General features: G+C 34.7%; 2 protein-coding genes across 2 annotated transcripts; both read right to left on the reverse strand.

Moving 5' to 3' along the window:
- Positions 1 to 1,698: 1,698 nt before the first annotated feature.
- On the reverse strand, positions 1,699 to 3,869 carry LOC146736237 (uncharacterized). Its single transcript, XM_085504928.1, has 5 exons — positions 3,814 to 3,869; positions 3,515 to 3,688; positions 2,524 to 2,651; positions 2,178 to 2,394; positions 1,699 to 1,857 (listed from the first exon to the last, which is right to left on the reverse strand). Exons 2-5 carry the CDS (start codon positions 3,681 to 3,683, stop codon positions 1,820 to 1,822), a joined length of 552 nt encoding a protein of 183 aa, XP_085361054.1. The 5' UTR covers positions 3,684 to 3,688; positions 3,814 to 3,869; the 3' UTR covers positions 1,699 to 1,819.
- A 442-nt stretch (positions 3,870 to 4,311) lies between these two features.
- LOC100375244 (uncharacterized) lies at positions 4,312 to 8,130 on the reverse strand. Its single transcript, XM_085504927.1, has 9 exons — positions 8,038 to 8,130; positions 7,663 to 7,901; positions 7,261 to 7,451; positions 7,034 to 7,083; positions 6,427 to 6,519; positions 6,128 to 6,301; positions 5,137 to 5,264; positions 4,791 to 5,007; positions 4,312 to 4,470 (listed from the first exon to the last, which is right to left on the reverse strand). The coding sequence occupies exons 1-9, from the start codon at positions 8,087 to 8,089 to the stop codon at positions 4,433 to 4,435; spliced, it is 1,182 nt and encodes a 393-aa protein (XP_085361053.1). The 5' UTR covers positions 8,090 to 8,130; the 3' UTR covers positions 4,312 to 4,432.
- Positions 8,131 to 10,732: the final 2,602 nt, after the last annotated feature.

Genomic DNA, 10,732 nt, shown 5'->3' on the forward strand with positions numbered 1-10,732 from the left:
TAATAAGATTTTTTAGCATTATATTATATTAAAATTTATATGTTACTATATGAATCGAAGCGAACTCGCTCACCAATATTTTGCAATTTCAATGGATTTTCAACTGAAATACGCAGTGAAAAATATTATCAATTCAAACATTATGTGTAAGCTTGTATTTAACTTCATAACAATATTCTAATTACGACCACTGTACAACTTCACACGTTAGTTTGTATATATTACAGTGTTTGACAGATATCCATGCAGAAGATACTTGTCAAGATTTCGCAATAAAAAAATCAAGCAAATTTTCCCTACACACTACTAGTTCATTCAATTCAAAAATTATAGTTATAATTATAGTTCACTATGAAGTCAGCTTTGATAATTTATTGGCAATATACCTGTCTTATCAGATATTTTGCTTCTTCAGCATTATTCTAATCCAACTAACCTTGCAACACTTGCCACCTTAACGAGGTCATCAACGAGAATAATTTAAACTTAATTTATTTCATCAATATATGTTGGTTGGTATGACTATTATTATGTCAAGATACTTTCATGTTACCGAATGTTTTCAAACAGAATTTTCGTCAGTTGTTGACCACTTCACTTAAACTGCAACTAGAAGATCGTACTTGCAACTTTATGGTGGTCGTTGGCCATGTACAAGGACGGGGAAAATCAGAGATTGTCTGATCAATCAGACCAATCAAACAATCAACCAATTTCAGTTTGCCTAACTCCTATGCCAGATAAATGATATGATAGTGATATCTAGGGCACAGATGTCGAGATCAGTGTGCTTGTCCATGAGACGATATCCGATGATAACTGACTGTCCAAGGGTCAAATGTACCAATAGATAGTATCTCTTGTGACCTGACTATTTTAGGTACCTGTACATACCTTGACAACGGCGGATATATCAGATAGTACACGGCACGGCCGTTATCATGAAAAAAGACACGTACCAGCACAAACGAGGGAACACACTGATGGCACTGATACGACTATCACGGGATAACTATCTGGATGGATTGTGAATATGACCGTTTCTCCGCATTGCCTGTAGATTGATGTACATTGCTGGTCTCTATGATTATATAATTATTATTCGTTTTCGTATGTACAAATTGCGAAACATATTAACCTTAAAAAGTATTGGCCGACATATTGGTAACAGTTGAATTAAATTGGAGCCTAATAAACCATTTAAATTATAACAGAGTGAGTGTTGTGAGGGTGTATCCTGAAACAACTCTACGATGTCTCGTGGTTTTAATTACTTATATACTGATTGCTTTAATTCAATTACAACACAATTTCCTCCATGAACAAACCATTCTCTAATTTCCACCATCGTCACAGACCACTCAGAAGCTATGACCACACTTGCTTTACAACTCCACCAAATAACACCCCGGAACTTTCAGGCCAGCCGTTTCAAAGTTTGCAGCGAGGAAATATATCCAGTAAAGCATGCTTTGTCTCTTATTAGTGCAAGTCGCTGACATCCAGTGAACATCCAGTCATTCATAATATTGATAATGCCAATTTGAAGAGAATCAGACAAGTTTTGCCGACAGTATTTCGAACATAGGTGACACTATTGATATTTATAAACATGCTTTAATTTATTGAATGTAATATTATACGCAATATATTACATTATATATTGATTTCACACAAACAAACGCATATTAATGAAAATTATATTTGTATAATGTATTTTGTTTATTCAACTCTTATCACAATAAATTTGAATATCGTTACATCAAATCGTAATTTCATTTTGCCGAATTTCATATGGTCCAGTTCGTAAAAAAATTTCCTAATAGTCAGTGATGCATTGTACCTCTCCCATATGTCCTGAAAAAAGAAAAAAAAAAGTCGTGATGTCTATGGATTCAAATATTGCACTGATTTAAGTGATAGTTGTGTATATTTGTTGATGTCATGCACAATTAAGTGGTACCTCACGAAGCTGGCTGATAACACCTATTTGGTAACATGGGACCCACGTTTGATGTCATCTAGTTGCACAGAAAATTGTAACTGCTGAAATATAACACAAATAAAACAATAAAACGCGAAAATAAAACAATAGAGAGGTTAAACGCTTAATCGTGACGTATTGTGAATTCGCGTATCTGATTGGTTGTCAACCTCGATGATGTATGTACACTTACCATGGTCAACTCTAGCCTTGTTGCATACAGCATAGTACTTGCCACTTTCCATCATGCTTGTTAGTGCCTCGTCCCACCATGTGCTAAGATCATTGTCTTTACGTGTTATCATATGTTGATCTCCTGAGCCAGCACAATTTCTGCTCTCCCCAATGGTTACATATCCCTTCTGTAGTGCATTGTTAGCATACTGGTCTAGGAGGAATATTGCGCTCACCTGAAATGTACATGATAGTATACGAACAATTAATAACATGTTCTGCCTATCTGGTCTTGTCCGGTGCAATCAATTACACAATTGTGTTTTATTAAATCTTGTTTTATGTGACATATGTATATTACCCACCTCCTCTGCCTCAAGAGCATCCAAAATTGCCTTTCTGTCTTTGAAGTAAACATAGTTGTCTGTTGAACTTGAGTATCCTGTTATGTCTGTGAGACACGAATGATCGCCGACCCATCCACTCATGAAACCTGTTTTGAAGACGGGATAAAAAAATAAGTTGAAAATTTAATCAAGAATCAAGACTTCACTGTATTAATGCAATATTAATGCAATATATATTTCAGTCACCCAGTAACTATATTGTTCGCATCAAACTTTTTAAATTTGAAGGCTCTTAAAATTATAATTTTAGAAATATTTTTATGTTTTTATTATTATTTTAAGCAACTTCAGAATAAACCATTTGTTAGGTCAACATTATTACGTAAAACAAATCATTTACACCAAATACATACGATAAATTTGTTGTTTAGGATCAAAGCATCTCTCTTAACACTTAAAACATAGTAATTTGTTAATTCGAGGAAACGTTTAGGGGCAGTACTAGATTGCGTTGTATGTTCATATATTTATAGATTTCATTATTTTTCGTTCTGAAAATATTAAAAATAACTGCTAAAAAATATTATTGTCCGCCACTGCCAAAACTGCAGGAATAATATGCTTAACATTTGTTATGGAATATGCTTATATTTCAGATATCAATGAGTGACGACGTCACTGTTCGTATTGATTACTGCACCAACAAAGAAATGTATGTATATTTAAACATTATTAATGCACCAGCGCATATTTTCTATTGATTTATAATATTATAAGAAATACACAAGAGAAAACTAATTGCTTAATTAAGAATAATTGAGTTTTTTTACATCCACAATTGAGCATTTAATTGGTTTGCTTCACGGCAGTATTTGAGCATCAATGAATAGTCTTAAAATAAAATAGAAGAATCTTAACTAAAATCAATAAGTTGATATCTTGAACTTAGTAAAATATACATGTAATAAAACAACCAAACTATATCGATGACTGAATACAATATACCCACCAATCTTCTTATCAGTGATGTCTGCTGGATCAAAACCGGTTGGGTTTTCTGGTTTGATGTAAAATGACGATGAAGCAACGTCTTTCCAGTATGGCTTGGTGAATCCAAGGATATGCTCACGGTGGGTTGTCTTCACCCAACCTTCGCATGCATCGTAGTGTTTCCCCATAAGACCTGATAAAGAAAAAACTAAAACGGTGATCCTACTCGAATATGCACATTCTCGTGTTTTTTTATTTTTACTTTGTTTTTCTCTCTAAATATTTTTAGTTGATTGGACATAATAATGTGTACTTTACCTTCTCCAGCAACTGGATGGTTTCCATCGTGGGATACACAGTTAGTGCTTGTGTCGTACTGTACTTTTAATTACTTATATACTGATTGCTTTAATTCAATTACAACACAATTTCCTCCATGAACAAACCATTCTCTAATTTCCACCATCGTCACAGACCACTCAGAAGCTATGACCACACTTGCTTTACAACTCCACCAAATAACACCCCGGAACTTTCAGGCCAGCCGTTTCAAAGTTTGCAGCGAGGAAATATATCCAGTAAAGCATGCTTTGTCTCTTATTAGTGCAAGTCGCTGACATCCAGTGAACATCCAGTCATTCATAATATTGATAATGCCAATTTGAAGAGAATCAGACAAGTTTTGCCGACAGTATTTCGAACATAGGTGACACTATTGATATTTATAAACATGCTTTAATTTATTGAATGTAATATTATACGCAATATATTACATTATATATTGATTTCACACAAACAAACGCATATTAATGAAAATTATATTTGTATAATGTATTTTGTTTATTCAACTCTTATCACAATAAATTTGAATATCGTTACATCAAATCGTAATTTCATTTTGCCGAATTTCATATGGTCCAGTTCGTAAAAAAATTTCCTAATAGTCAGTGATGCATTGTACCTCTCCCATATGTCCTGAAAAAAGAAAAAAAAAAGTCGTGATGTCTATGGATTCAAATATTGCACTGATTTAAGTGATAGTTGTGTATATTTGTTGATGTCATGCACAATTAAGTGGTACCTCACGAAGCTGGCTGATAACACCTATTTGGTAACATGGGACCCACGTTTGATGTCATCTAGTTGCACAGAAAATTGTAACTGCTGAAATATAACACAAATAAAACAATAAAACGCGAAAATAAAACAATAGAGAGGTTAAACGCTTAATCGTGACGTATTGTGAATTCGCGTATCTGATTGGTTGTCAACCTCGATGATGTATGTACACTTACCATGGTCAACTCTAGCCTTGTTGCATACAGCATAGTACTTGCCACTTTCCATCATGCTTGTTAGTGCCTCGTCCCACCATGTGCTAAGATCATTGTCTTTACGTGTTATCATATGTTGATCTCCTGAGCCAGCACAATTTCTGCTCTCCCCAATGGTTACATATCCCTTCTGTAGTGCATTGTTAGCATACTGGTCTAGGAGGAATATTGCGCTCACCTGAAATGTACATGATAGTATACGAACAATTAATAACATGTTCTGCCTATCTGGTCTTGTCCGGTGCAATCAATTACACAATTGTGTTTTATTAAATCTTGTTTTATGTGACATATGTATATTACCCACCTCCTCTGCCTCAAGAGCATCCAAAATTGCCTTTCTGTCTTTGAAGTAAACATAGTTGTCTGTTGAACTTGAGTATCCTGTTATGTCTGTGAGACACGAATGATCGCCGACCCATCCACTCATGAAACCTGTTTTGAAGACGGGATAAAAAAATAAGTTGAAAATTTAATCAAGAATCAAGACTTCACTGTATTAATGCAATATTAATGCAATATATATTTCAGTCACCCAGTAACTATATTGTTCGCATCAAACTTTTTAAATTTGAAGGCTCTTAAAATTATAATTTTAGAAATATTTTTATGTTTTTATTATTATTTTAAGCAACTTCAGAATAAACCATTTGTTAGGTCAACATTATTACGTAAAACAAATCATTTACACCAAATACATACGATAAATTTGTTGTTTAGGATCAAAGCATCTCTCTTAACACTTAAAACATAGTAATTTGTTAATTCGAGGAAACGTTTAGGGGCAGTACTAGATTGCGTTGTATGTTCATATATTTATAGATTTCATTATTTTTCGTTCTGAAAATATTAAAAATAACTGCTAAAAAATATTATTGTCCGCCACTGCCAAAACTGCAGGAATAATATGCTTAACATTTGTTATGGAATATGCTTATATTTCAGATATCAATGAGTGACGACGTCACTGTTCGTATTGATTACTGCACCAACAAAGAAATGTATGTATATTTAAACATTATTAATGCACCAGCGCATATTTTCTATTGATTTATAATATTATAAGAAATACACAAGAGAAAACTAATTGCTTAATTAAGAATAATTGAGTTTTTTTACATCCACAATTGAGCATTTAATTGGTTTGCTTCACGGCAGTATTTGAGCATCAATGAATAGTCTTAAAATAAAATAGAAGAATCTTAACTAAAATCAATAAGTTGATATCTTGAACTTAGTAAAATATACATGTAATAAAACAACCAAACTATATCGATGACTGAATACAATATACCCACCAATCTTCTTATCAGTGATGTCTGCTGGATCAAAACCGGTTGGGTTTTCTGGTTTGATGTAAAATGACGATGAAGCAACGTCTTTCCAGTATGGCTTGGTGAATCCAAGGATATGCTCACGGTGGGTTGTCTTCACCCAACCTTCGCATGCATCGTAGTGTTTCCCCATAAGACCTGATAAAGAAAAAACTAAAACGGTGATCCTACTCGAATATGCACATTCTCGTGTTTTTTTATTTTTACTTTGTTTTTCTCTCTAAATATTTTTAGTTGATTGGACATAATAATGTGTACTTTACCTTCTCCAGCAACTGGATGGTTTCCATCGTGGGATACACAGTTAGTGCTTGTGTCGTACTGTACTCTGCACTGTTTGCCAGCTTCTTCACATACTGAAATGATTAGAGGAAATCATTTTTTAGAAAAACAAACAAACAAATAACTAGCATTTCAACTTTAGTAATGTTGACATTTAATTGATAAAATGTGTACAAACTAATCGATGTGGTGGGATGAAATATATATTAAGAAATTCGACAAAAAATCGTTTTTTTTTCAAATGACCTCCTTGAGTGAACTTGTCACATTGTTTCACATCTCGCACACTCGTAGACAGGCAGGTTCATACAAGCATTGGAACACGTTTCGGATTTCTGCACGTACATCTCTGTCTAGCCACTAATGCGCTTTGTTCGCCAGTACTTTACATCCGCTGATCAGAATCAGACGATCGGACCATACAGCAATTATGGATGCTATTACCGAGTGTCATGTGACCATACTCAATGTACACGTGTCGAGATCAATTGAGCTACGAATCTATCTTTCTATTGCAAAGGATAAACTTGACGATTAACTGGTTTAATATATCATACATATTACTATGGTTTGTCGATAGAAAATTACCTGCTCTTATCAGATCGAATGAAAATCCTTTCATTTCACCATCGTCATCACTAAAAAACACAAAATTTTATATGTGAGTGGTGTAATTGACACAAGTTTCATTCGTGGCACCGTGCCAATAGTCGCGGCGTACAGTATGGTATAATACGAATATCACCTCATAAACACCAAATAATTCAACTTCTGAGTCATCGATATATCTGTATTGGATGGGAATTTCAACTTACACGTAATTGAGAGCGCAATCACAAGCCAGAGTTGTCTGGAAGGTGTATACTCTCTCGGCATCTTTCCTCTCTTTGATTCCTTCAACTATTTTTTTCCCAATGGCAGGTGTAACCAAACGGAACAGAATCATTGCACGCAATGGACCTGGTAATCCCTCATCTTGAGACAATGGTTGTGGAACCTGGCCTCCCTAATTCGAAAAATAGAGAAAAGGGATAAAATTGCAATGTTAATAATATTATACAAATTCATAGAAATTGAAGTTTATAGATATATTTTGTGGGACTATTTATCCCTACGTGTAATTTATAATTATAAAGATCACCGTATCCAATCAGCGTTAAGTTCGTTTCATTGAATTTCAAAATAAAATTCAAAATAGAATACATGTAATCCCCTACCTGCATTATTTGACGTGCTAACATTGCACGAAGTACTGGCATCTGTGCGTTCTGCGACATCATGGCACGGATGAGTGGAAATGGTGGCTGTGCACCACCGGTGTTTTCATCTTGACCAAAAAGTTTCTTCATCAGCATGGCACGAAGTATTGGTCTATCCTTTAGTTCGCCGTCAAAGAGTCCACCATCTTCGCCTCCCTCGAGCTCGCCCAACATGCTGCCATCAAACAGGCCAGCACCTACGTAGCACAAAGCGAAATAAATATCAGACGGTGGATGGTGTTACAAATGCTTTGAAAGAAATACGATAAATATTATAAATGATTTGTAATGGTTCGCATGAATTGACGTTGCACAGTGGAAAAGTTCACTTACCCTGGGTCAAGGCGAAAAGGCAGATGAGCGCTAATACGGAAAAACGGTTCATGATCACGGTTCACTGAGTTGAGACGGAGTGAACGAAATACAGTTAACAGATGAGATTTATACTCAACGTAGTTAATCATCATATTAGCTTATCTGTATTTCATCTAAATCAATCACAGTTGGACAGCCATGACCTGGCTCATCCTGTTTTTTTCGTTGCTAGAAAACAGGTAAACTAGCAGAGTGACTTCACATCATATTTACAACCCTACTCGTGTCTCTTAAAACATGAACAATAAGACAATAAATCAATGACCCTGCCAATGTAATTGTCCACAATTAAGACGTCGGCCAAGCGACAGACAGTGCGATAGCTAATCAGTAACAGCGTCGTAGCTGTTGATTGTCCCCATTAAGCTAGTTGCCGTAATTTTCCACTGCAAACTTTGAATCAGCTGGCAGGTTGAACTTATTTTAATCGGTGATGTTGTAAGGCAGGTGTGGTCCTAGCTGCTGAGTGTTCAGTATGAATAGATTAGAAAGTGATTTGTTGACAGAGAATTATGTTGACCTTGCCCAGTACTTTTTAATTGAAATTGGACAACCGGTTTATTAATTATAGGTAACACCATTGCGGCTACGTTCTCACAAAATTCGTCTTCCTCGTGGTGTTTTCTATACTTATACTCCCGATATTTAAATATCAAACCTTAAAAAGTGCAACACGTGATTCCATTATCTTTCTATGACATTGACCTTATTCAATTGACAAACTTCGCGTAAATTGTTTAAGTACGCGATACTGAAATTGTTTGTTCTTAGTGACTGTCAACACTTGGTGTTGTGTGAAATTTTACGACAAAACTCAGAGAGAAGCGTTATGAACTATGCTCTATTATCCCAAAACAAAGATTTGTGCAATGTATAACCCACAACGTCCCCTCATCTTGGTATTTTATGAAGAATGAACTCGCCATCAATGATAATTCAGTTCAACCTGGCAATAGTTCGCGGTTATATTTGAAAAGTAGTACTGTTATACGACAATACGACTGAAAATTGCCAGATTTTGTGTTTTGAATTATTTATCATTATACATATGTCACCGTAACGCCAGCCAGTTACAGCGTGTCGTGCGGTATTGTGATTTGAATGTCTGTGGTCTCAGTGGCAAGCACTACATTGCGGTGTAACAACCTGACACAACAGTTCCCGGACAACAGTAACTACACAAAAAGATATTTATCTTATTTTCAACGTATTTATTGAGAATATTTTTGAGGCCATATAGTGTCATATACCCAACTTGAATGACCTTGTTCGTCTCATTTGTGTCACCAGCGATTAAAACTGACACAATATTGTCAGATGTTCGCGCCGCGAAATATCGATGTGCATATCTATTGACAATAATCTTCTGATTGTCCTACTACTTGAACTTGAATCAAATCGATCCAAATTCGCCAGCCAACATCATCTTTTGCTTTTTGTCCTATATACAAACGCCATTTGAGTGGAATACCTGTGTGATTTTTTTAAATCACTTTATTTCAATGTGCCCGTAATCTCGATGTCCAATGTATTCTTATATTTGAGAGGAGTATCAAAACTAAACACCTAAAGTTACAGAGCAGATTCTTTATCGTATTTTTTACAATTCAAATGAAATTTTCGTCAAAAAGATCACAAATTTAACACAATAAACACATTACCAATAGCGACTATATCGATATGCACTCGACATAAAATAATATTTCATTACCCCTCAATCAATAGCAGCCAATCACATTCGCATGTTTGTTCCAGTCCCAGGAACGTTTTGTGTATTGCCGCCGCAATGCGTAAATAAATGTAGCAAGTGACGTCACTTGAATTTAGCACGGTGTTGAAGAATTTGTATAACGATGTATAATTGTCAAGGAATTGTACGCCTCTATTGTATTGCACGTTTATGTGAATTTTAATTGAAACGTGTTGTTTTATTGGCTTTGAATGAGTGTACCAAGTGTTCTGTTTTGTTCTCATATGTAAAGTCATCGTGCGAAATGTCGCCCAGAGCTTGTTTATAAAAATAATAATAATTATTATTATAAAAGTACTGCTGGAAAGAATTATTTAATATTTAAAATACAATATTACCACAAAAAATGTCTCAACATAACTACATGAACAATTTTAAAAAGGGGAATTTTAGGATGTGGTATAAAAGATAAGTTTTATTCAGAGTAATAATACAACAGTTGACCTTTGCGGCTATCAATATACATATTTGTCGACCCGACGAAAGTAGTCATCGAGGCGTTATCAATGTCAACAATGTTCTCACCATTTTTATATCGACCTTGACCGGGTCAATATTTGTATAAATTAATGCCTAATTGTATTTCAGCCAATCAGGTCATTAGTAATTTAATATATTGAAATGGTCAAAATTAGCTGACTGCGCAGACCACTAATAATGGAGACTGTTTAACAATGTCGATAGATTACTTTGAGATTTGCGTCAAACTTGTGATCTTATCTAACAACTATTCTATTTCTATTTCGTATATTTATAATTGTAATGTGAAGAAAAATAACAAAAAGGTAACCGAATAACAATCGCAGTGAAATTTTGACCCAGATCTATCAGGTATTTCTATGATTAGGTAATATATATTGAACATTCATGGAACACGTGACAAAGAAAGTTTGATACAGTATA

The sequence above is a fragment of the Saccoglossus kowalevskii genome, chromosome 11, assembly GCF_978046115.1.
Source record: "Saccoglossus kowalevskii chromosome 11, keSacKowa6.1, whole genome shotgun sequence".
In the NCBI taxonomy this organism is placed as follows: domain Eukaryota; kingdom Metazoa; phylum Hemichordata; class Enteropneusta; family Harrimaniidae; genus Saccoglossus; species Saccoglossus kowalevskii.